This window comes from Scatophagus argus, chromosome 22 (genome assembly GCF_020382885.2).
Source record: "Scatophagus argus isolate fScaArg1 chromosome 22, fScaArg1.pri, whole genome shotgun sequence".
Taxonomy (NCBI): domain Eukaryota; kingdom Metazoa; phylum Chordata; class Actinopteri; family Scatophagidae; genus Scatophagus; species Scatophagus argus.
Window position 1 is genome coordinate 695,766 of NC_058514.1, and position 25,085 is coordinate 720,850.

The window sequence follows — 25,085 nt, forward strand, 5'->3', positions numbered from 1 at the left end:
GATCACAAATGTCCCCTCACAACATGCTAATGTGATTAGCCTTTTCATCGCATCATATTATTTTCAGACACCACCCGATAATAAGCTCCAGTAGATGGTTACTTATGAATATTAATGTTGTCACAGCCTGTTTTTACTCTGTTTTCATCTTTAGCAGACTGAAGGGAGAAGTGAGGCTTCTCATATCTATAAAAAAATTTGCCAAATGAATTTTTATGTTCATTGATGGTAAAACATGTTGATTTTTTTTGATATGGTGGTAAACCTTCTTTTAGAACCAATAAAGTATTAACTAATCATGAAATGTCAAACCTCCTGCTTTGTCTGTTAACAGTCCAACACATTATGAGTTCATACTAAAACATGAACAAATATACTTCATATCTCTCATCATATGAAAGTCTGGCGCCCCCTGCAGGTGAGCTGAATGAAACATGGTTCCAGCTTCACAAATGTACTTACTGCTTTAACTTTTATTTTTTAATAAATCAGAGATTTGGACTATTGAGTATTAGTTACTGACAGTTACTACATGGATGTTTCACATCTGGAACTTAATTATGATTTTTATTACATCAAGTCACAAACAGATGATCTTGTCCTCTTAAGTTTAACTGATGGTAACCAGTTTTCAGAAAGATGTTTCCAAAATTTCACAGCAGCAACATTTGGACTCCTGAGCAACAGCAGTGCAAAGTACTTAAGTACTTGTACTTCACTGAGTCCAGATTTCAGTTATCATCTTTATTTGGCAGGAACACAAACGGATTCATTTTTTCAGGTTAGAAACTAAATGCTGTTTTTTTTTCCTCTTTTCTTCAACATAAATTCGCTCCTCACCAAAACAAAAAGAAAAGAGTGAACGTCTTCAGCTTTTGAAAAGTCTCTTGTGATTTCTGGCGTCTGACATCCTTCGTTTGGTGTAAACTGTCTTTAAATTCAGTCGTGCAGCTTCAGCCTTTAATCACAGCGATCGGCCTCAGCTTGATCGCCTTCTTGCTGATTCCAGCGTCGTGACACGTGTTGACGACGTCCGTCACGTTTTTGTACGATTCAGGAGCCTGAAAACAACAAAAGAAATACAACAAAACAACTTGAGTCGTCTGCAGTAACAATTCTGATCCTCTACAAACAGAAGATGTTTAGCGACATGTGAATAAAAACAACTTAGAACTGAATCTCAAAGTCATTAAAAATTGTTCCTGTGATGCCACGAGCCAAAATATTCAGATAATAACATTTGAGAGCAGTTTCAAACTGGACTAAACATGTTTCACCTCCTCCATGACCAGTTTGGGCGAAGCCACTCGGATGGCGATGCCCATGTCAGCCAGTTTGTCCAGGACGTCCTGGAAGTCCAGGTTCCTGCGGGACTTTGCCCGAGACAGAGCGCGACCCTGAAACCACAGACGCATTATTGATTAGATCAATTATTGGATACCAGCAGTTTTCGGACTTTGTGAGCTTCCGTGTGAACCGAGACTCGTACCGCTCCGTGACAGGTGGTGCCGAATGTCTCCGTCATGCCTTGTTCTGTCCCTGTGAGGACGTAACTGCAGGTTCCCATCGTCCCGCCGATCAACACGGGCTGACCTGTGAGCTGGACACAACGAGACACGGCGTCAAACCTGCAGCCGAGCGTTTAAAACCCGACTGGGCGACCTGGCGCGAGGCGTCCTGTACCTGGTAGTCCACAGGAATCAGGGGGTGGTGTGGGGGGAAAGCCCGGGTGGATCCTTTACGGTGGACCAGCAGGGTCCTCTGCTTCCCGTCCACCACGTGCTCCTCCACTTTGGCGATGTTGTGAGAAACGTCGTAGATGACGTGCATGTCCAGGTCGTCTGGCGTGGTGCCAAACACTTTAGAAAAGGCCTGAAAAATAAAGTTTAACAAAACCAAACCTGTCATCTCTGAGCCCGAGCAAACATCGTGTTCCTGCGGTGTCCATCACACTACACTGATGGTCAGCAGGAGGATGTTGCCATGGTGACACATGTAGAAACATGATGCCAAAAAGAAGACATTTATTTTCACATTTCTGACGGTCCTTGAATGAATCACTTGTCAGGGAGAACAGCCAAATCTGAATCTGATCTTAGATTATTCAAATGGAATACTTTGGAACATGCTGTATATACACAGTGGAGTCTGTGTTGTTTCCATAGCGACGCAGGAGTCGTAAACTGCAGTGATGCCGACCTGTCGGGTGAGGAAGGTCATGGACGAGCGGTTGACCCAGGCGTAGTTTCCTGCGGCTGCCATCCCCTTCAGGTAGTCCTGTCCTTCCTGCGACGTGATGCGAGCGCACGCCAGCTGGCGGTCGTTCACAGTGATTTTATCTCTTTTCATTGCCTTCTCCATGGCAACCAGAGCATCTGACAACAACATTCAGGACATGAAACACGTCACAGCTCAGAAATTACGTGAAAACTGTTTTACATTAAAGATTTTTTCAAAGAAAGCCTCTTTGGACACTCGTCCTCGGGGTGTGTGTCGATCTGCACTTCCTACCTGTGGCCACCTGGTGTCCGAGGCCTCTGCTGCCGCTGTGGATCATCACACACACCTGACCTTTGTGGTCAATGCCCATCTTCTTGGCGGCGTAATCGTTGTAGATCTCATCCACCACCTGGATCTCAGCGTAGTGGTTTCCTGCTCCCAGAGTCCCCAGCTTCAACACACAGACACACACAGGAAGTCTGAGCCGACATCACATTCGTGACCTCCTGTACGCTCAGCGACAAACAGGAGGCCTGACCAGGCAGGTAAGAATCAGGTGAACAGTTCAGTACAAGCTAAGAGAGGAAGTTAACAATGAAAACAGATGAGATGAGAAACAAAAACACAGAAGATTCCCGCAGTCACAGAGACGCTGGTCGTCAGCAGGTGTGCTTTTAAAGGTGAGAAACCGCCCACAGGTGTAAATGAAGGCGTGAGGGCTGCTGGGATACCTGCGGCAGACCTCTCTTCTTAGCCTTGGACGAGACTTTGTTGGGGTCTGCCTGCAGCATCCTGCCGTACTCCTCGCAGTGCTCTTTGTCCTCGGCCCAGGCGTAACCCTCCCTCAGAGACCAGTCCACCCCCATCTCCAGAGCCTCCTCCAGGTCCCTGCACACACACACACAGGTCAACAGAAGGTTTGGGTTGTGGTCTCGACTCAGTCCTGCAGGATCCTGCCTTACTTGGCTCCCATGGGGATGACTCCCTTGGATCCGACCCCCACTGGGATGTGGTCGAACAGCGACTGGGCCAGCTGCTCCTTCACCGGCTGAACGTCTCCCTCGTCCAGGTTCGTCCTCAACAGACGGACGCCGCAATTTATATCAAAACCAACGCCGCCTGCAGGACACGGACAACGAGAGACACGCTTTCAGAGATGTTTCAAACATGAGAAACAAACATCAGAAGCCAAGATTGGATTACTGAACGGGGACCCGGAGGATCAGGGCCTTCACCTGCAAATGTCCCTGAACATCCACATCATTGACATCCACAAAAGTCTATGCAGAATAATGACAAAAGAAGAAGAATGAAGAATCACTTTATTGACAGTATATATATTTTTACATACACACACTGAATTCGTCTTCTGCATTTGACCCATCCTTAGTTGAACACACACATGCAACACCCGGCAAATTACATGCAGAGAAACACACACAGGAGCAGTGGGCTGCCACGTCAGGCACTGGGGAGCAAATTTTCCTGCCCGTTCAGTGGGGGAATCGAACCGTCGACCCTCTGGTCACAAACCGCTTCTCCAAACAAAACAACTACGACTACAACTGCTCCATGTACCGTACCTGGAGACACCACAGCATCAGGGTCGTTCATGTCGAAGGCCGCCATGTTTCCGATCGCAAATCCATACCCGGAGTGCACGTCTGGGAGCCCGATGGACCTCTGTGGAACAATCACATAAGACTCTGAACACACTTTTATTTTGGCGTCTCCCTGACGGCTTGTGAAGACACTCACGTGTACGATTCCTGGCAGCGCCGCCACGTTCCCGATTTGCTTCATGGCTGGGAGGAAACCACCCACACCTGAGACACAGAGACATGAAGTAAACCTTGTGAAGATGATTTCAGTGGGTCAGACGGGTGAAGAGCAGCTGACCTCCTCCTCGACAGGCGTTACGGAGCTCCTCGAACATCAGCTTCTCCAGGGGCTCGTTCACATAGAAGTTTCCTTCAACCTGAAAGACAAAGACAAGAATTTTTAGGCTCAAGTGGACTCTGATGGTTGAAGCTTGAATCCAGAGAAAAATGATGAGCGCACATCATTTTCATGGTCAGCAAACTTCAAGCTGCAAAAACAAGCTCATCTGCTCCCTTCAAATGTTATCAGGAATGCAGACACAAAATTGTGACTTCATTCCAAAATGCGCGTCAGGTGGTCTTTGTCCATCTAACTGCTTTATTTCCTGAGCCAGAAGAGTCTGTGTGGCAGCACCTTCATTATTTCAGTCCTGTGCTCACACGTTACACATTTCAAAAGTAATATGATGATTTAATCAGATTGTAAGCGAACACAACCATGAAATCAACTACCCGCGTTATCAAACTGGTTCAACGTCACTTCATCAGTCGTGGCATTAACAACATACGTTAGAGCAGTAAGCTGACAGACGGACTGTGGCTGGACGGGATGTTCCGCTGTTAGCTCACATTAGCACTCATCTCCTTCAGCAAAGCTTTAACAACAGCCTGCTCTGCATCGAGCTCATCTCAACAAGGAAAACATACTGACGGCATATGAAAATGGTGTTCAGTCACACTGCGCACTACAGTTTCATGCTGTCATGCCGGATCCTCCCTTTCATTCGGCTTTTCGAGCTGCTACGTCAGCAGGTTAACTTTTGGATTGCGGATGGTTTCGGGGAGAATCTCGTTGATTCTCGTGAGCACATTTAGTTTATTATCGTCATATGTTCAGAAGAGAGTTTCTGACTGGTTATAGTCAACAAAACTACCCAACATGCGCTAACTGACTGCGTTTAACTGTGGCTCCATAAGCTAACCAGCTAACCACGTTAGGACGTAAGAGTGAGTCCGGAGTCTCACCTGCATGTTGGGAACGAAACCCTTTTTAATCCTCCAGCAGTTGCTGCTGATCTTATCCAGATACTGCAGCTCATCGTTGTAACTTCGACTCATTGTTCTGATGCCAGAAGGCTGGATTTTAGGGTCTAAAGCTGCGTCTCACGGACTGTCTGAAGCAAAGTATCAGCAGTCAGAACCCTACGGAAGCCGACAAGCTTTTTGACAGCAAAACGCGTCTGCCTAGTTTGGTATGACGCATGAAAATTTTACTTAGGGGAAAACAAAATGTCGACCGTGTGGCTGTTTTGCAGCTGCGGAGCTTAGAGAATAACTGGTGTTAAACAGCTCAGACAGAAGTTTAATTCGAAAGTCGGAGTTGGTTAACCACTGAACTGCTCACTTGCCGTAACTATAGTCAAACAGGTTTAGTCAAGTTTAGAAGAGACCATCTGAGTTCAACCGGAAATCTGAATAGTGCCCTTCAAAACAAAAGGATGTTATTGAAAGTAATTTACTTTGACATTGCAGTTGGATGCGTGTGTCACAGTTTAAACAGGAAAAACATACCGTGGTAAACGATACATCGATAAAGAAATGAAAATAAACATAGATAATGCTATCTCAAGCTTCACTCGCCTGATAGTTGTTTGGTCGCAGCTCTTTATCAGTGGATGTACTTTGAAACGCGCTAACATTGATTTATTTTGAAAAGATTCATTTTTGAAACCGGAAACTGATTAGCTGCGCCTCGTTTTGACGCAGATGTGCTGCCGCTCATGGTCCGTGTTTACAGTGCGATCTGTAAGAGTTTGAGACCACCTGGATATAATTACTGTAATCACTCATGTAAGTGTTTTTCCGTCTATCTGAAGCTTTGACTGCTTTCACCTCCAAGTCGCTGGTTAAACGAGTGAACGGAGTGACGCAGTGCAGTGAAGTTAACCTGCCGCCCTCATGTTACGTAGCAACTTTATTCAAACGTTAGCTAACATAAAGACCAGAAACGAAAACGAAACGCTTGAGTTCCTCTCATATCAACCACATTATATGCCAGACTTGTGCTAAATTTCATGAATCTGTCACATTTTATGATATACAGCTTACGTCTGTATCTGAATTTTGTGCTTAAGTCCGAAGTTGAAGTCGAACCCAAAGCTGCAATAAAAGCGTTACTGGCTCCATCAGAAAATTAAAAATGGAGGTTTCTGATGGGGTTTTATCATTTGAACCTTGACCCAGAAAGAGAACAAATTAATAATTCTTGAAGTTTTTGTTTTAGGTCCCATCAGAGCGATGACTTCACGATTCATACGGCGGATTCTTTTTGTTTAAGTAACGTTAGATCTTGTGCTTTAAAAATGTCTTCCACCAAACTCCATAAGCATTTCACCATATTTTAGTGAAACTTGCCATCTTTCTTTATCATAAATGAAAGGATGCAGGCCCTGTCCAGTATCAGTAACAAAACCAGTGCGGTTGTTGTGTTTGATTAAGTCTTATTAAAGTCTCATGTTCATCTGTTTGTCGTGGACAGCATGAAGCTGCGGGTTCGAGTCAACCGGCAGACCAGCAGAGTGGAGTTACTGGAAGAAGAACCCAGTCTGAAGGAGCTCATAGATCACATCAGGGAGACGGTTTTGTCTTCTCACGGACTCAGGTCAGACAGCAGCTCTGAGGCGGCGCCCACATACTCGCACTCAGGTGTCATTTCAGTTGTGTCCTGTCACGGTTATGATGACACTCCTGATGCGAACCCGTCCTTTCTGTTTCCCTCTCAGCGCAGAAACAGAGTTCAGTTTGTCCCTGAACGGCTCGGAGATCCTGTCAGACACCGGACAAACTCTGTCGTCCTGCGGCATCGTCTCCGGAGATTTGATCTGCGTCATCCTGCCTGAATCTGCAGCCAGCACCTCCTCAAACCCCAGCACCTCCACCGGCAGGCCCACCGGCAGCACACAGAACCAGGCCACCGAGCTGAACCAGCAGACTGCAGCCATGACATCCAGCCAGGTGAGTGATTAGTCTGATGAAAACATGTCGTGGGGGAAGAAGTACTCAGGTCTTTTACTTCAGTAGAAGTAGTACAACCACAGTGAAAGTTAAAAAGTCACTGCAGGATCTGCAGTTTTCAGGTTTTCTGCATCCCACAGTTTGAATGAGCACATTAAAGGACAAAGTGAAAGCAGTTTGTCAGTGAAGCATTCAGCTGAATAATCTGATATAAGAAGAACTTGGAGCACAGACTGAATCTGTCCAGACTTGAAACCGTTTGAAGCTGACTCGCTTCTCTCAGACGTCGCTGTGTCATACAAACCTCAGCTGATGTGGTGAGCGTTGTCCTCGGGTGTCTCCGGCTCTTAAAGGAGCAGTTCACCCAGACGTGGACATTCTATTCAGTAAAACAGTGTTGCAGTATCAACAACAGAAGAAGAAGGGAGTACAAATATCCTAACAGTTTTGTTGTATTTGAACGTCTCTGTGACGACCAGCCCAACAGCAGCAGCAGCAGCAGCCCTGCAGCTCTGAGCGAGCCTGAGGGGACCACTGACATCCTGGACTCAAAGCCTTCAGTCTCCAGCTGGGAGCCGATGCTGTGCAGCGAGGCCGAGGAGGGTCAGGCTCCCCTGTCTCTGGAGCTCCTCTACCACTCGGCCCAGACCGCGAGTCCCAGCGATGCCATCATGGTGGCCGGAAACCTGCTGATGGTCGAAACTGGATTTGTTCCTCAGGTGAGACGAGACACAACAGAAGGGCTTCTCACTGAATAATTTAGTGATTACAGGATGAAATCAGTGTGTTTACTGTGTGTGTGTGTGTGTGTTGAGGGCTGTGAGCTGAAGGCTGGTGAGATGCCTGCAGGGTGGAGGTCAGCTGGAGTCTACAAGCTGCAGTACAGTCATCCTCTGTGTGAAAACAGCCTGGCGATGGTGCTGGCTGTGTGTATGGGCCCCATGGTCGTCATTAACGGTGAGTTTATTATCCTGTCTGTAGTACCACTTTGTGCCTCTAGGGGCAATAAGCTGATACCCCCCGCCCCCATCTCCCATCATCAGGCTGGTCTCTGCTGGTCTCAGAGGCTGCGTCCCAGTCTGGTGACTCCCCCTGTGATGACCTGAGGTCCCGGACCAGGCACAGCCCACTCAGCTATAGGGCCACTAGCTCCAACTGAGCTAACAGTAGCTACAGTACAGTGAGCAGCAGCTGGCAGCTTCCTGCTAATGCTGGCTGTTTTAACACATTAAAAATGTAATGAAAGTGGAAAACGTGTGTTGAAGCACCACATGTTTTGCTCATTACACCACTGTGGTCTTCATCTGCAGCGATTCTGAAGATGACCGACACAGTCGACACGGTCCGTAAACTGTGCCTGAATCCATCCAGCTACGTGACCGACGAGTGGCCAGGTAGAGCTCTGATTGGTCGATCTGATACCCACCCGGCATGAGAGCTTCTGTGAATAACGAACAGAATGTCACGTGTGTGTGTTGTTGTGCAGGGGAAAGTGCAGCTGCAGCTTTCAAAGATCTGAAGAAACTGTCCCGAGTCTTTAAAGACCAGCTGGCCTACCCGCTGATCGCCGCAGCCAGAGAAGGTAAAGCCTCAGACCACGACGTGCAGGCCTGATGGGGTCAGGCAGCGGCTAGTATATTAAACCCGTACAGCAACGAATACCAAACAGGAAGTACAAAGAAGTGCCCTGAGGTCACTGATGTTTCTGTCTCTGTCCAGCGATGGCTCTGCCGGTGGCCTTCGGACTGGCTGCTCTTCCTCCAGAGCTCCTCCTCAGGGTCCTCAGACTGCTGGACGTTTGCTCTGTGGTGAGACTGTCCTCGGTCTGCAGACACTTTCACCACGCCACAGCCGACTCCACACTGTGGAGACACCTGTTCCGCCGGGACTTCGCAGGTGAGACGGCTGACTGCAGCGAGGCGACCTGTTACATTCAGGGCCAACACAAACAAACACAAATCGGCCATTTTGTCCTCTGATCGTCTCCGTGCGTGAGAACATTAACTAATTACTTCATTTGTGGTTCACGTGCAGATCAGACCAGCAGATCCAGAAACACAGACTGGAAAGAGGTGAGCAGCACACACGAGCACGAATATTCCCCACAGCCGACATTAAAGCACTGAGTCATCGCTGCGTTTGGCCTTTGGTCTGAGCGCTTGCAGTCTGATTTATTTCTTAGATTTCAATCAGTCTGTTGTGAAGACTCTGAACTCACAGATTCTGTTTCTCTCTTCAGCTTTACAAATACTTTTATAAGATTCGCTGTGACCTCCGACGCGCTCGTCACCGCTCCCTCCCTTCATACCACCGAAACCCCCGAGACCTCTTCCTGCCCGTCCCCCTCCACCCCCCTCTGCTGCCGGGTATCATCGGGGGCGAATACGACCAGAGACCCAACCTCCCCCACGGCCTCCTCCCCCGGCCTCGCTACGACCCCATCGGTCCACCTCGAGACCCCGACAGAAGACCTCTGGGCCACTTCCCCAGAGGACGACCTGCAGACATCCGGCGAGGTTTCATCTGACCGGCGTCTGTTCTTCTTCTGCAGAAATAAAACACACATCTGAACAACGTGTGTGTCTCTTGATGGAAAGGAAAGCCGTTGTGTGAAAGCTGTTCAGTGCGAAGCTCGCTGCGTATGAGTCCGTGGTGAGTTCCTTTATGCGTCTGTGATGATGTGCCACTCAGGTGTGAGATAAGCTGGAACAGAACGAACTGGGAGTTTCTCCTTTCCTGTCTGTGTCCTGTGGTGGACTCAGAATTACTTCTGAGGTTCCAGCTTCAGCGTTTATCCTGCTCACATGCTCCTGGCTTCACAAAACAACCACGCACAGGGGCCCACCAGGGGCCACCAGGGGGCCACCAGGGGCCACCAAGGGCCCACAGGTCGCCCTGTATAACAAGCGCTCCATGTTGTGTTGTCACAGCAGCACGAGGACAGCAATAAGGTGCAGAGGAGTCGAATAAAAAATATTGAAAAACTAAGCTAAGCTGAAAAGTAGTGTCTTAATATTGAAAACTAAACCAAAGTAAATTCCTTTCCAAGGAAGAAAAACTACGCACGTGATACAAATGTTTTGCTTTCTCCTTTAAGCACTGGAATAACCTGCAAAAGACCAGACTGGTTTAGCGTCTGTGGTGAATTACTTGTGTCTTAACTGTCTCGCTGTACTTGTTTGTACTGTTTTATCTCTTTGCTTGAGTTTTTGGTCTGCAGCCAACGCTCAGATACAATAAATCTACGAAAACGCGTGAGGTTTTGTTGGATGTTTCTATGGGGTTTTAGTCGTTAGAACCAGTTCACACCGACGACGGCGTCAGGTTTTTTTATAACAGCTCCTAAAATCTTCCAGTTGTTTCCTCATCGCGTCCACGGTCAGCAGCTCGTGAGACAATGACGTCATCCTTTGTCTTAAAACAAAAGGTGCACTCGTTTAAACAGCCCGTCCGGGCGGGCGGAGTGTGATGCGATGCAGCACCGGTGTTACGCAGCATTCTGTTACGCAGCGATCCTGTGACCGCTGCGTGCGTTTCCACACGCGTAAATAAAAGTAGGTTAATTACGTGACATCCCTGATCCACGCGGACTGCTAGCTTTAACCAAACAGGCTAGCTGCTGAGCTCAGCTGTGAACCCGTGAAGGCTGAGCACTTTGTGAGCCGAGATATTTATGAACAGGTATGTACGGTAGATGTAATTCTGACTTGTTCTGGTAATCAGTTTATTTAGTTCCTCTTCCCCTCCGCCGGACGGGCGGGGACTCCTGGCTCTGCCGTCTGGCTGCCGGTCTAACAGGGGTGCGTCTGATTCATGACCCGCTGAGCACCGGAGGCCAGCAAACAGATTCAGAACCAGTTTATTAGAGAAGGAAGTAATTAATAAGGTCCACTTAAAAATAAGAAGACGGTGCACAAGATTAAATGTCACACAATGTATGTGTGTTCCGTTCAGTCAAAATTTGCATTACCCCTTTACTCCTCTCTGACCCTTTCATTCTAACATTTACGTGCACACGGATTGACTGTAGGAAAATGTAAACTGTTGATTTACAATAGTTTTTAACGAGAACTTCCTGCCGAGGTCACTGAATTGGCGGGGTGACGGAGTTGTGTGTAACACCGGTCAGCCCTCCGTGTCCCCAGCGTGTTCTGTCCCTTTAAGAGCCTCGTGTTGTTACAGGAAGTGTGAGGGGTGTTTCCAGCTGATCTGCACAGCAGAAGGACCAGACTCTCCCTCAGCAGCCCGACCTGCCTGCTCCTGTCTCGGGTCCTACAGCAGAGCAGACCGCCCGGCAGGTGGACAAGGCCTCCTGATCTGGGACCGGTTTCAGGTGTCCCTCCCCGCTGCCGGCTCCCGCGCTTCTCTCAGCCGTCTGTTAGCTGCCGTGAACCGGTGCCGTCGGTAGCTGTTAGCACGGACTGTCATGATCCCAGCTCGGAGATGGCGTCCTTCCCCGGTTTGTGTAAGGCTGTCGGGCCAGCGGAGGAGGAGAACGGAGACCTGGACGGCTCTTTGCAGCAGATGCTGAAGGCCATCGCCGACGAGCGGAACCGACTCAACATCCGGCAGGAGATCAGCGGACTCGGTGAGCTGATCTGCTCTTTATTCACCGTGACCCTGACGGCGGGACAGCGCGGTGGGCTTCAGCAGGTCCCCCGCGCTGTTAGCATCCGTCTCGGTCAAACTGAAGCCATGTAACACGTAGTGGTCCACACACGGCGGCCCGTCAGGCTGAAGTTCACCTGTGGGGCCTCTGGGGCCTCAGGGGCCTCTGGGGCCTCAGGAGTCCGGCTTCACTTTGGCTCCACTGCTCGTTTACCCTCAGCTCAGCTTTGTCCTTTACCGTGTACTCAGCCAAAGTACCACACTGTACTAAAATACTCAGTCACACGTAGAGTACACGTAGCATAGAAGGAAATACTCCAGTAAAGTACCAGTACTCCAGTTGTACTCGAGCCCATGTATTGGAGTAAATGTACTTTTCCAACAGTTAATATTAGTTTCCTCCTGCTGTGTGTGTTTAAATTATTCCTGCCTCAGCGTGTCATCCACAGACTGAATTTAAAACAGTATTAAGTGTCTGTCATGATCTTACTTTTCTTTGTTAGGTAGTAAGTGTTGTTAGTAAAATCTATGAAACAAGCAGAATGGAGTAAAAAATGCAGTATTTCCATCTGAAAGGGGGAGTAGAAGTACAAACTCCCCGAAGTACCAACAAACTGCAGTCAGTCTGTGCTCTTCTGGTTGTGTGTGAATGAAACAACCAAATACAAAACTTAATGAGCTTTAGGTTGTATTTTTGCAGCGCTAACAGTTTCCCTCTGCTGCCAGTCTTTATGCTAAGCTAGGCTAATCATGTCCTGCCTCCAGCTGACCTCTGACCTCTGTATCTCACTTTGTGTTAGTGTTTGGTGTGTGTGTGTGTGTGTGTGTGTGTGTGTGTGTGTGTGTGTGTGTGTGTGTGTGTGTGTGTGTGTGTGTGCGTGCGCGCGCTCGTTTGTCCTGATGAGTGAATCAGTGCAGCTCTGTTCACAGCCCGTGACTTCATCACAGCCCGACTGCTTCTGCTTTGTTGTCGTCGGCCTCAGCGATAGAAAGCGAACGACTTGTGTGTGAGCGAGTTTCTTCTTCAGGGGAAAAGAGGGAACGTTTCCTGTTTCTCTGTGAACAGAACACGTCTGTGGTTTGACTGAAGGTGGATGTTGAGTTCCTGTGCAGGCGGAAGAACGGCTTTAAACGAAAACGTTTTATTAAAACAACAAATCTGAACGCAAGTGAAGCTTTTGCGTTGGATTCTTCAAGGTTTTACAAGAATTTCCCCTCAGGGATAAATAAAGGAATTCTGATTCTGATTCACGCATTTGATTTGGTTTGCTGTGTTGCTTTCAGGTGACCCGAAGGCCCCGTGTGGCACAGGAAGTTAGCACCCAAACGAACCAGCCAACCGACTGATGACGTTTTATTCGGTCTGTGGTTCAGCACAAAGTGCGGGTGTCCTGGAGCTTCTGGTCCTGAGTGGGGTCTTATTCAGAGACATGAAAACCCACGTCAGCTGCATTTCTGTGTGAGGACGTTCAGGACGGCAGCTGAAGCAGCAGGTTTATGCGAGGACATTTTCGTCTTTAACCTTTTAAACCATCCTGTTGTGTCAGTAGCTGGTGCTGTCTGTAGTCCGTGTCCTTGGAAGGTCCTCGGTGGTGTGACTCAGGTCTGACAGCAGCAGCAGTGACTCAGGTCTTTACTCAACTCCAGATTCACTGACTGTTGTGCTTTGTTGCAGCCTGACTCTTATTTTGATAGTTTTGTTCATCGGTCCTGTGAGGAGGAAGAAGTTTATGATGTCAGCTCTGTCGCCGAAACCCGCCTGATGCTCTTCTGGTTGTTAATTTTTGTTAGTTTACTGTTGGCCACGCAGGAGAGACGTTTTACGATCGATCGAGGCACAGTAAAAATATGTGTGTGTGGTTCACTCTGACACACACACACGCACACACACAATCCTTCTGAATGTTTAATGACTCGCTGTCTTCGTCCCCAACAAGCTGCGTGTTGTTCCGTCTTTCCTCGCGTCTCCTGCATCGCTGTTGGACATCACAGACAGGAGGGGACCACAGCAGGACGTCCTCCATCTGTTTACATTGTGCTGACTGTTTGTCGTGTGTTCGGTCTGCTGTGAATCACACAGAACATAAACACCTGAGCGTGCGTGATGAGCGCAGGTGAGAAGGTGTGCAGGAAGTGCCGGGAAACGAGCCTCGTTTCTGTCTCGGTTTGCGTTTCATTGCGAGACGATCCAAGAAGAATTCCTCCAGTCTCGCCGTCCCTCCTGCTTAACGTTTAGCGTGACAGACTGCACCTGTGACTCACAGACCAAACGATTCGCTGGTTAATCCGCTCGGACTGAAATCCAGCGTGAGGGAACAGAAAACCGAAGTGGCTCCAGGCGGCAGTGGAAACAGGAAGTCTTCAGCGTGCTGATCCGTTCGACGTCTTCCAGTCAAATCCTCTCAGCGTGTCCTCAGCTCATTCGGTCAGGTGAGCAGGGTCACATGACGCAGGTGACACGGGCACACGTCACATGACTGGCAGATGGAAGGTCACTTCGGTTTGGACTGAGAGGTGGGACGGTTCGCCCTCCTGAAGACGACAGTCGAGTCGTCCTTCTAGTGCTTCAAACCTTTTTGCCACATGACTTCTTCACAGGTCCGGGAGGTTCTAGAGGTGGTCATCAGAGGTCATTCAGGAGGTTCTGGAGGTTCTGGCTCTGGATGCACCTTTGGTGGTCATCTGAGAGGTTCTGGTTGTCACTGAGGAGACTCGAAGCCCCCCTCAGGTGGTTCTGGTGGGTTCAGGGTTCTTTAGGTGCTTGCTGAGACAGCACTGTCCACCACCGTCGTGACAGATGCTGAACTCCTGTGGAATTTAAACGTTTCACCTCAGAGCGGAAGGTTTCTGTCCATCTGTCCTTCTCTTTGTCCTGCCATCCGCGTCACCGGAGCTTTGACGGAACGTCCGCGAGCTCCCACCAGGGTTTACAAAACCGCCGCGAGAAACCCAGCAGGCCGACTCGGCTCGTGGTCTTCCTCCTGGGTTTGTGTGATGAGGAGTGATCCCGCGCTGGGCTTCATAACACAGTTGATGTATTTTTAATACGGGACTCGCGGCTATAAATAGAGCAGGACTTTGAACGTCTCTGAGGCTAAACTTTTCTCACAGTCAGCATGAAACCTCCACCACCAGATAAAGACTCAGAGGAGCGACAGAGAAGTGAGTGGCAGCTGACTTTGACTGCAGGATCCGGTCGGATCCTGTTGCAGTTTTTATTTAGTTATTTCTGATGTTAATCATTTAAATGAGAGTGAAGTTTTCTGTAGAATATCAGCTGGTTTATCGACCAGAACTTTATTACTTTGTAAAATGGTTAGTCAGCCTCAGAAGTGCAGTACTGCTGTGAGTAGAAGTACTCTGACGAGGTGGGGACGGTTCGGGTACGATGACTCCATCAGCCAATGGACGAAGGGTCGAAGGTCGCGATGGACGCCTGGAGCTGCGCAGGAAGTCATTGAGACGTCGAGTCGAGCTTCTCTTCTGCCGTGTGACGTTCAGGGACGGCTGCGGCTTTCTGGAAGCTCCTCCTGCTTCGTCTGCCAGCAGGTTGTGTTCGCCGCCTCACTTCTGTCTGAGAACAGCATCCTTCATGCCGAGTGACTGGACGGCGGCCAGAGGTCGTTTCCTCTGGTTGGCTGCCGTCCCGACCAAAGAGCAGCTGACGAGTAGTTTACATTCCTCGTTACCATATCGTTTTTTTTCTAAGCTTCCGCTGCTGATAAAATCAATTAACTTGAAAATAATTGTTCATAATGGTAGATTTAGTAGAATGTTGATGTCGTGGGACGTCTGGCTTTCTGTCTTTAACATGTTTCAGTGAACATGGACGTCTCCTGTTGCAGCTCAGGTGTTTAAATTAAATCACAGCAAACGAGGTTAAGCCTCTCAGTCCACCATCAAATTAACATAATTCAGTTTGTGCCCGTGAGATTCGATCAAGCGCTGAAGCTCAGAGTCTTTGTTTCGCTCCTCATAGAAGAACCGACTCAGTATTTGCACCTGATTTCCATCCAGCCCGCGTCAAACCGAAACGCAAATCCTGGTGGTCCAGAGCCTTTTATCCTTCATCTCATCACGTCTCGTCTGCTGTTTATCAGAGTTTATCAGCCCTGACGCGACTGAACGTGCAAAACAACGTGAGGCGTTAAAGGTCCTGAGGGAAGACCGGCAGTTCAGGCCCACATCCACAATGAAGCTTTTATTATGAAACATCCACAGGAAGCCTGCAGGCAGCCAATCACACACTCCCGCAGGGAGTCAAGTTGGAGTGTCTTTCTTCATTTTTAATTATTGATTCGATGAGTAATTGTACTTTGATCAGGTTCGTGTGTGGTGAATCAGCTCTGACAGGAAGTTTAACTACACGCCGTGTCATCCTCTGCCCGGTTGCCTGGCAACAGCTGCGGGGCAGCAGGCAGGTGACGGAGGGCAGGTGGTCGACATGTGAAAGCACACACCAATGACTGCTGCTCAGCTTGTTCTCTGATCTCGGATCACTTTTCAAAATAAAAGCGTGTGAATAATTTATCAGCCCTTTTATTGACCGTGAACATTTGAATATCAGAATAACAAAGTGTGATAAAACAACCACAACAAACGACTGCACGCGACCATTTTATAGCAAGAAAGGAAGCTTCACCTCCACAAACATCTTTTGTTCTTCCTCCTCTCTTTTCTTCCTCTGTTTCAAAAAGATAAAAAGTAATTTATAAAATGGATCTGTGTGTGTGTGTGTGTGTGTGTGTGTGTGTGTGTGTTTGCAGGTTGTTTTAAGGATGACCGCATCGTGTTCTGGACCTGGATGTTCTCCACGTACTTCATGGAGAAGTGGGCTCCTCGACAGGATGACATGCTGTTCTACGTCCGCAGGAAACCCGCCTACGTCAGCGCCGACAACACGGAGGGCAAAAAGGTGACGAGCTCTGATGCGTTCAGGGGATTCTGGTCCTGAGGGCGTCGGGTCATTTATGAAGAAAACGTGCTGAATTTGATCTGAGAATTTTCTCTCATTTTAAATCAGAAATCTTTTGGTTGAACAAAACAAGTTTGAAGACTTTTTTTAATATTTCGTGGACTGAATCAATAACCAGCAGATTAATCGATGATGGAAACATCGTCGGCTGTCAGGTCTGGATCGATTCATAGACTGTGACTCAGAGGCGTTAAAACTGAACGCACATACTGCACTTAATCTCCTTTAAATTGAAAAATGGAGCTCAACTAAATACTAGATAGAACGACTAAATAACGGCGATGATTTTAGTTAACGACTAACTATCATAAATTAAACTGAAAATAGATTTGTGAATCAAATCTTAGTTTTTTAAAAGAACGTTCTGACAGTGTGATAACATCAGTAAACCTGCTCTGCTCTCGCCTCCCTCTTCTGCTCTGTGTAATCACATTTCGGGAACAGACTCTGCCTGCCTTTTGTAGTTTGTCCCACATCCCCCTCCGTCCCTGGTTACCACGGTTACCATCATTGTTCTGTGTCCAGGTTGTGCTAAGAGCTCCCATCCTCTCCATCTGTGCTTCATCGTACGGCAGCCCGGAGGGTCTCAGCGTTGACTCACTTTGCTCTTTGAGGATTCAGACTTTTGTTCACGTGACTCTGATGTCACAGGACTTTGTAATAAAACAAAGAACTGAATATCAGTTACTAATCAGCGTGTCTTCATACGTCCATATTACTGATTGTAGATAAATATGGCTGACGTGAGAGCTCCCCCTGGTGGCTGGCTGCAGCACAGCTCATAAGCCCCTCCCCTCCATGTAAGCAGATGGGCCACGAGCCAAACTACAAACTCAAATAAATTTTTCCCAAAGATTCCCGTTTTAGGTCGTCCTTATCGCGCTGGTGTTTGTCCAAGGGTTCATTTTTCTGATCAGTTTGGCTTTGATTAGTTATTTGATGACTTCAGATGCCATACTGTCTAAATACTTACATTAATTGTTCAGGTCACATGAAGAATGTGGTGATGATTAATCAAACACACCCGCTGAAGCGTCATGTCAGCCGCTCTGTAGGGAGATACGAGCTCTCTTCATGCCAGGACTCATCTCACTCACAAGCCATTTAGAGCACAGGATTGGTTGCTATGGTTACGCGGTGAATGTGTGTGCGTGCAGGCGATGGGAAGTGCCCCTCAGGAGGACGCTGAACAGCACCAGCGTGTTTCCAGTGAAAGTCGCTCAGCGTTTTCTCTCACTCTGATTTGATGTTTTAAACCAAACTAACATCAAACTTGCTGACTTCCTGTCCTCACATTTAAAGGTCGTTCACTGAGTCACATCCTCTGGCTTCATGGAACAGGAAGTGAACACAAACACTGGCAGAAAACCAAAGCCTGCAGCGTGTGTGGATGGTTGCATTTCCTGCAGTTCACTTTGTGCTGCGTTCTGTCGGCTTGTTTCATTTCGTGTTTGTGTAAAAGTGACGTGAATTCCATCACAGTGTTGTGCATGTTGTCCGTGTGGGAGTCGAACCTGCGTATTTACTTTCCTGAGCTGATGTGACAGGATGTCTCCTGAGTCCCGGAGCCGGACCTGGAGCGGGTTCTGATGAGGTGTGTCGGCTGCGTTTCAGGTGGAGGTGGAGGTTTACCGGAGAGACTCCAAGAAGCTGCCCGGCCTCGGTGACCCAGACATCGACTGGGAGGAGAGCGTCTACCTGAACCTCATCCTGCAGAAGGTGGACTCTCGACGCACTCGACCGAACCTCACGTTACATTCGCTGACTTCAGAGTTGCTCCTCAGCTAATAGTCACTTATCACGACTGTTCATTCAAGAGGAGAACACGTGAAGCTCTGTACTTTAGTCCTCCTCTGTGTCCAGTTAGCATGAAAACCTTTGAGCCTGAATGTTTCAGGGGTAGAACTTGGTGATGCAGATCAGCACCCTGTTTGGTGGACTTTATACAGATTTACAGACTGACTCTGGCTCTTAGTTAAACGTACGTAAACTGAGACACATGGTGTGTGTGTGTGTGTGTGTGTGTGTGTGTTACTGCCCTGACGTTTAGGGATCAGGGAGGCAACAGAACACAAGAATCAAAGAACGGTTTTTGATATGTTTGGAAGCTGATGTGCACGATAAGCTGAAACCTCTGCTGTTTTCCAGCTGGACTACGTGGTGACGTGTGCCGTCTGCACGCGCTCAGACGCGGGAGACATCCACATCCACAAGAAGAAATGTCAGGTAGCAGCTTTGTCCTCAGCGCAGAGCAGCTCGCTCCTCACGGCCGAGCTTCACAGGTGGCAGGCCGTAATGCTTTCCTCTGTGTGTGATGCTTCACAGGAAGTGTTCGCGTCTCCCAGCAAACACGCCATGGACAGCAAAGGAGAGGAGTCCAAGATGAGCTACCCGAACATCTTCTTCATGATCGACAACTTTGAGGAGGTAAGTTTTGTCAGCACTTCAGACTTCACACTGCAGGACGTCTGTATGGTAAAGAGGGCGGGTTTGGCATCAAGCTGGTTTATGTCTGTGGGCTCCTCCGATGCCGTCGTGTTGGTCACAGAGTATTTCCTTCACTGTAGTTTCTCTGGGCATTTAAGAACGATACTCAGAGGTAACGGGAGCAGTCGCTGTCCTACGAGCATGTAAATGTGATGGCCCAGGGAGGAAGGGATGAAATGAAGTCAGCGAGGCCTGAGCTCGGTCCGACACACGGCAGCTGGTCCTGACGAGCTCCTGGCTGCTGAGCACATCCAGCTGATGCTGCCGGTTTAATGAAGTGTGACCTGATGCTTTTTCAGTCCGTTTAAAACACCAGCTTTAACAGGGTGACTGGAGGTGCAAACACCAGACCGGAGGTTTCTCTCCTGGGAGGAAATCAGTGAGCATTTCTGTTCTGGTGCTGAGAAGAAAACCGCTGAGTGTGCACTCAGCTAAACAAACGGCAGCTGAAGGCAGCAGTCGCACTGTTGGCGTGTCATCGCAGAGAGACGTGAGGGAACGTTGGCTGTTTGTCAGAGGCTGAGACCTGCAGGGTTGTTGGGTGAAAGCATGGATGAAGGTAAGGAAGGTGTTCTTCATAATGTGTTCTTGTTCTAACGCTTGTGCAGGTGTTCAGTGACATGACGGTGGGCGAAGGTGAGATGGTGTGTGTGGAGCTGGTGGCGAGCGACAAGAGCAACACCTTCCAGGGCGTCATCTTCCAGGGCTCGATCCGCTACGAGGCCCTCAAAAAGGTCTACGACAACCGGGTGAGAAGCTGTGACGGGGACGGCAGTGCTCTGAGCTAAATGCTAACAGCTAACATGCTCACAGTGACAAAGTTCCTTTAAGACTTTACCGCCTTGGATGTTTTTTTTATTTTTGTTAAGAACTTTGTAACATTGACAAAAGTACTTTATACATACAGTTTATTATTATTGTAAAGCCAACATGCTATCCTGGGTCCACTGAGCTGTTTCTGTATGATGTCAGACAGTTGACCTGCTGATGTCTAGCAGGTATAATGTTGACCACATTAGGTATCTTGCTAATGCTAATGCTAAGCCACACGTTTCAATCAACATGCAGTTTGTGTCTCCATCTGCTGTCCCCAAAGTGGCTGCATGCTCAAAATCATTGTGTTACATTATGCAGCAAGCTAATATTCTGAAATGTAACATCAACATGTCAATTACAAACATGCTAATATGCTAACACTGGCAGTGTCATGTACCGCTTCTGTTTATTGTGATATGCACAGGTCAAAGTCTTTTTTACTGTTTAATGACTCAGAAATATATTTTTATATGTTTACAATAACAATACAATTAAATTAAAGCCAATGAAACATTAGTATTTAGCTTGCTAGCTAACATGCTAACAGTCTCATGTTGTTATGGTGGCAAATTCACATCGGCTAACAAGTTGTCTTTCACCTCATGTTGAAGCTCTTTGTGTGTGCACACTGCAGGTGAGCGTCGCTGCCAAGATGGCCCAGCGGATGTCTTTTGGCTTCTACAAGTACAACAACATGGAGTTTGTGAGGATGAAGGGTCCGCAGGGCAAAGGTCACGCTGAGATGGCGGTCAGCAGGGTGCCGACGGGCGACACGTCCCCCTGTGGCACAGAAGAGGACCAGGAGTCGCCCATGCATGAGAGGGTAAGGAAAACAACCTGTCACCTGGATGTCGGTGTGCCTCTGGGCTCCTTACTGGGTCCACTTACAATTCGATTGGTACAACAGGTCCAAGATAAGTTAGCATGAGATACTAAATGCATCCGACCTGACTGACTGTCTGAAAGAGTAAAGCAACAGTTAGCATTGGCAGCCAGTGGTGCAATACAAATACTTCAAGTGTAGTTAGATCCTTCAGCTCCACGGAGCACTAAATTCATCCTCAGCTGCTCTCTTTGTTTAAAAATATCATTGAACATGTGAGATCACACCGTAGTTTGTGTAAATAAAATGCAAACACAACATTTTCATTCATCACATCATCATGAACTGTAGAGTTTTGATATTTATGTTCCCCGAATTCATGACGAAAGAAGTCTGCACTTCCCGTTTGTAAGTTTAAGAGCTGACGAGGAGTTTGGCTTCACTTCCTCTCGTTTGTCTGCGGCTGTCGGGAAACAGAACAGAGAAAAACTCCTGCAGCTCCACTGAGCAGCAAAACGCTGCCATGAGCTTCATGCAAAGACATGAAATCAGGTCAGGATCAATAATAAATGCTGCTGGACTGCGTCATGCATCATTTAAAGTCTGTGCTCCAGATGTGTCTCACAGTCAGCAGGACTCTCAGAGCTCAGGAGTGACGCTTTTTATTTATCTTAGACAGAAAAAAAGAAAACGTCCTGTTTCTATGACGACGCAGCTCATCTGGGAGGCTTTTTGTAAACGCTCTCGGTTAATCGCAGACTCTGAGAGTCAGCACATCTGGACACATGTGGCTTCTGCTGGTCTTCCTGCAGGTGACGTCCTTCAGCACGCCTCCGACTCCAGAGAGGAACCGTCCCTCCTTCTTCTCTCCGTCTCTGAAACGCAAAGTTCCACGAAACCGAATCGCAGAGATGAAGAAGTCTCACTCGGCCAACGACAGCGAGGAGTTCTTCAGGGAGGAAGAGGACGAAGGTACGAAGCGGGACACAAACCGGTCAGACCGGTTTTCCTGCAGTCCTCCCGGCTGCTCTGATGAAGCTGTAATGAGCCCTGCGGCCCGCAGGGGGCGCTGCAGGGCTTTAGACTGTCAGCTGTGTTTAACATCATGTTGATGTTTTCTGACGCACACCAAAGCATGATTTAAAATGTGATTTAAAGAAGTTGAACCCGCTGAGCACATTGATAATCAATAATCGGTCAGATGATGAACCCGTTTAATGTTTCAGATCTTCACACGACCACAAACCTCCGCTCCCGCTCGCTGTCGGGGACCGGCCGCTCTCTGGTCGGCTCCTGGCTCAAGCTCAACCGCACCGAAGACTACTTCCTGCTCTACTCACACCTGACCTACGTCACCCTGCCGCTGCACCGCATCACCACAGGTCTCACACACACACACACACACACACACACACACACCCCTCAGAGGACGTATCCAAAAGCCTGACTTATAGATAGATAGATAGATAAATATAAAGTGTATATATACAACAAATTAGTAGTCTTGAATGTTGTGCAATATAAAATAAAGTGTAAGGTGCAGTGAAGCGAGTGCATAAAAAGATAAAAACATGCGTAGTATGGAAGAAGAAAGTTTCCCTCAACACTTTCCCTTCGCTCAGAGTGTAAAACTTGTTCCCACGGAGACTCAAAAAGCTTCCAGCTCTTTGATTGCTGCCATCCGTCAGGCTTCACACTGAACTCGCACGCTGACCCAGAATCAGCTGTTTTCCTGCCGCAGACACGCCGTGTCCCAGACAAACTGGTCTGGAGTCTGACGTGTGCAGTTCGTCATTTCAACATTTACACGTTGTTTTCCTGGTGACTCAAAGAGAAGAAATCAAACTGGTTAGTGAGCCAGTTAGTCTGCGGCTGTACTGTTCAGTCAGTCAGTAGTTCATTTAGTCGGTCTGACTTCTCTCTCTGTTTTCCGGTGACGGCAGACATCCTGGAGGTGAGGCAGAAGCCCATCCTGATGACATAGCGGAGCTGAACCCCCCTCAGAGCATCACTACCAAGTGCCTCCCGCATCAGGCCACTGAGACGACAGCAGCAGCGCCCCCCGGTGTCCAAACATCTGCTTCACCCGGAGAAACTCTGCCAGAGGAGACGACGACAAACAAACCAGCCATTCGAGAAGTGCCTCTTCTTCTTTTCAGTTCCTGCTGTGTCCGAGGGAGTCTCCACGGAAACGGGCCCGGCGTCGGGATCACATGACCTCGGTGTGAAAAGGCATTGGCTGAACTCTGACCAGGAAGGAGAAGGAAGCGAAGAATGTGTGTTGTCTTGTAAATATCCTGCTGCTTTACTCACTGAGACGCCTCGGCTTCAAGGTCCTGCTTTTAACGACACGTTTGGTTTCCGCTCGACTCGTCGTCGAACTCGTGGACTTCGTTTTGTTTTTATATCTGCTACGATGTGAAGTGAGCAGAGTGGATGATCAGCAGACGGAGTCACGGCAGTCACCAGTTAACAATTAATTAATTTAGTCCAAAATGTCCAAAACGTCCTCCCAGCTTTGACTTCATGTTGGTTATTTTGACAGAAAAATGTTCCAAAAGTGCTCGCGTCCCGACGACAGGAAGCACATGTTGAATGAGTCTGTAGCCAGCAGCTTTTTTTACAGAAGCCAAAGTTTTCTAGACGTTTCAGTCCAGTCTGAGTGCAGAAGCTCCACAAAGTTCAACAAATTCAACAGAATGAACCCAGTAAGATTTACTTAAAAAAAGAATTTCAAAGTAAAATCATGACGTGAACTACTTTACTCTCATAATAAAATTACTCTTTCTCAGTAAATTCTCACTACAGCTTTTCTGCTTCGAGTGTTCAAACTCATGTTGACTACAAATCAGAATTGTTCAGCCTCGAACAGGAGCAGCGTCGTCCTTCTGGACCTTCTGGTCTAAAGAAACGTCTCCTCCCGCCTCGTGGAGGCCGGGGGACGCCTTTGCATTAATGAAACGCTCCACTTTTAATGGTGAAACTTTGTCCTGTGAAACGTTTATCGTCGTGTCTAAAAGGGGAAGAATCACCAAAATAAAAGCGTCTTCAGTCAAAGTTTGACCCGTTTGACCCGCGAGACGAATGAGACGAAAAGTTCAGTTTTCTTGACAGCCAGAAGACACTGAATGATTTTTATTACAACTGATGAAGTTTCTTCTTTTCTGTTCACTTTGGTGTTTCTGAACACGAGCTTTGACTTTTTACTGCGATTCACAAACTGGAAGTGACTTGAAAAACTACTGAAGTAACGAGGACTTCAAAGGGAAACCGGAACAAAAGCTGCAAACTAAACCAGGAAGCTGGAAGGAGGCGACGCGATGCGATTGGCTCCGCTCGAAGACGTTTTGTCCCCACGTGCTCCTCAAGCCTTAAATCGGACTTTAATGTGTCCGGAGATGGTCAGAGTCCACCTGTCCGTCACAAGTTCCCAGAGGACAAAGTGTCCAAAGACGTGACTAACCAGCTCACTTTAATTCATTTAAAGCAGAAATGATTTTTAATCGATGCTGATCAAATGTAAGCAGAAAAACATGAGACGTTTAGTGTCAGAAGAAGAATAAAGTTGTGATTGAACTGTGATGAACAGCAGGTCAGCAGCCGTCACATGACAACAAGTCGGCGTTTGGTTGGTCAAAGAAACGCAGATGATCTGATTGATTCATCTTTGTTTTCAGATCAATCGAATCTGACATGTAGGAAAACGTTTCTCAGCCACAAACGCTGACGTGTCCCCTAAAGTCGGATTTCATCCGGACGTCCACACGTCCACACGCAGTCAAAAGCTGCCGCTGGGGACAAAATTTGACTGAAACTAAAGTTGTGATCATCAGAAAATCATTTTGATTTCAGCTTCTCGACGCTGAATCCGGCCAGCTGGGGCGGCTGCTATTGATCAGTGATTATCAGTGATTGATTTGCACTCAGACGAAGCCATCGATCAAAGCCGGTCCACAGTGTTTGTGTCAGATGTTCATGATGAAGATGATGATGATGATGTTTCTTCAGCTGAATGTATCCACGCTTTAACTGAGGAGCATTTGATCCGAGCAGACGGTTTGCACTGTAAAACGCTTTTAGAACCTTTTTGAAACCAGTTTGTTAAACTTTTTGTCGACGTGTTCTTACATCAGTGAACTGCTCACACACACACACACACACACACACACACAGTTAATGTGCATGTATTCAGCCATCACGTTCTGTTGCTTTACAGACTGTGCGTACGTTTTCCTGTATTTGTTTATTGAAATACACAACTAGAAAACCTGACTTTGGTCCTGATTTCTGTTTCCATCATATTTGATGCTACAGCGTAAGA

At 47.7% G+C, this 25,085-nt stretch overlaps 3 protein-coding genes across 6 annotated transcripts; 2 read left to right on the top strand and 1 right to left on the bottom strand.

Annotated features, from left to right (window-relative positions):
• Positions 1–458: 458 nt before the first annotated feature.
• rtcb (RNA 2',3'-cyclic phosphate and 5'-OH ligase) lies at positions 459–5,469 on the bottom strand. Its single transcript, XM_046378701.1, has 12 exons — positions 5,067–5,469; positions 4,120–4,198; positions 3,979–4,046; positions 3,804–3,903; positions 3,183–3,339; positions 2,952–3,108; positions 2,512–2,671; positions 2,200–2,375; positions 1,684–1,872; positions 1,490–1,600; positions 1,278–1,397; positions 459–1,061 (listed from the first exon to the last, which is right to left on the bottom strand). Exons 1-12 carry the CDS (start codon positions 5,157–5,159, stop codon positions 954–956), a joined length of 1,518 nt encoding a protein of 505 aa, XP_046234657.1. The 5' UTR covers positions 5,160–5,469; the 3' UTR covers positions 459–953.
• Positions 5,470–5,750: 281 nt separating this feature from the next.
• fbxo7 (F-box protein 7) lies at positions 5,751–10,307 on the top strand. 3 transcript variants are annotated; one of them, XM_046378534.1, is made up of 10 exons: positions 5,751–5,891; positions 6,580–6,702; positions 6,824–7,055; positions 7,535–7,774; positions 7,871–8,012; positions 8,366–8,449; positions 8,542–8,637; positions 8,775–8,951; positions 9,090–9,127; positions 9,295–10,307. In XM_046378534.1, exons 2-10 carry the CDS (start codon positions 6,581–6,583, stop codon positions 9,580–9,582), a joined length of 1,419 nt encoding a protein of 472 aa, XP_046234490.1. In that variant the 5' UTR covers positions 5,751–5,891; position 6,580; the 3' UTR covers positions 9,583–10,307. The 3 variants fall into 3 exon arrangements, with proteins under 3 accessions (XP_046234490.1, XP_046234491.1, XP_046234492.1); XM_046378535.1 differs by lacking the exon at positions 5,751–5,891 and adding an exon at positions 5,914–6,002; XM_046378536.1 differs by lacking the exon at positions 5,751–5,891 and adding an exon at positions 6,045–6,246.
• Positions 10,308–11,223: 916 nt separating this feature from the next.
• Positions 11,224–25,036, top strand: kiaa0930 (KIAA0930 ortholog). 2 transcript variants are annotated; one of them, XM_046378540.1, is made up of 11 exons: positions 11,224–11,643; positions 16,430–16,578; positions 18,253–18,357; positions 18,787–18,864; positions 18,964–19,065; positions 19,734–19,874; positions 20,576–20,764; positions 21,577–21,736; positions 21,991–22,146; positions 22,506–22,612; positions 22,708–25,036. In XM_046378540.1, exons 1-11 carry the CDS (start codon positions 11,499–11,501, stop codon positions 22,720–22,722), a joined length of 1,347 nt encoding a protein of 448 aa, XP_046234496.1. In that variant the 5' UTR covers positions 11,224–11,498; the 3' UTR covers positions 22,723–25,036. The 2 variants fall into 2 exon arrangements, with proteins under 2 accessions (XP_046234496.1, XP_046234497.1); XM_046378541.1 differs by lacking the exon at positions 22,506–22,612 and having other exon boundaries at positions 11,228–11,643.
• The last annotated feature ends 49 nt before the right edge of the window (positions 25,037–25,085 follow it).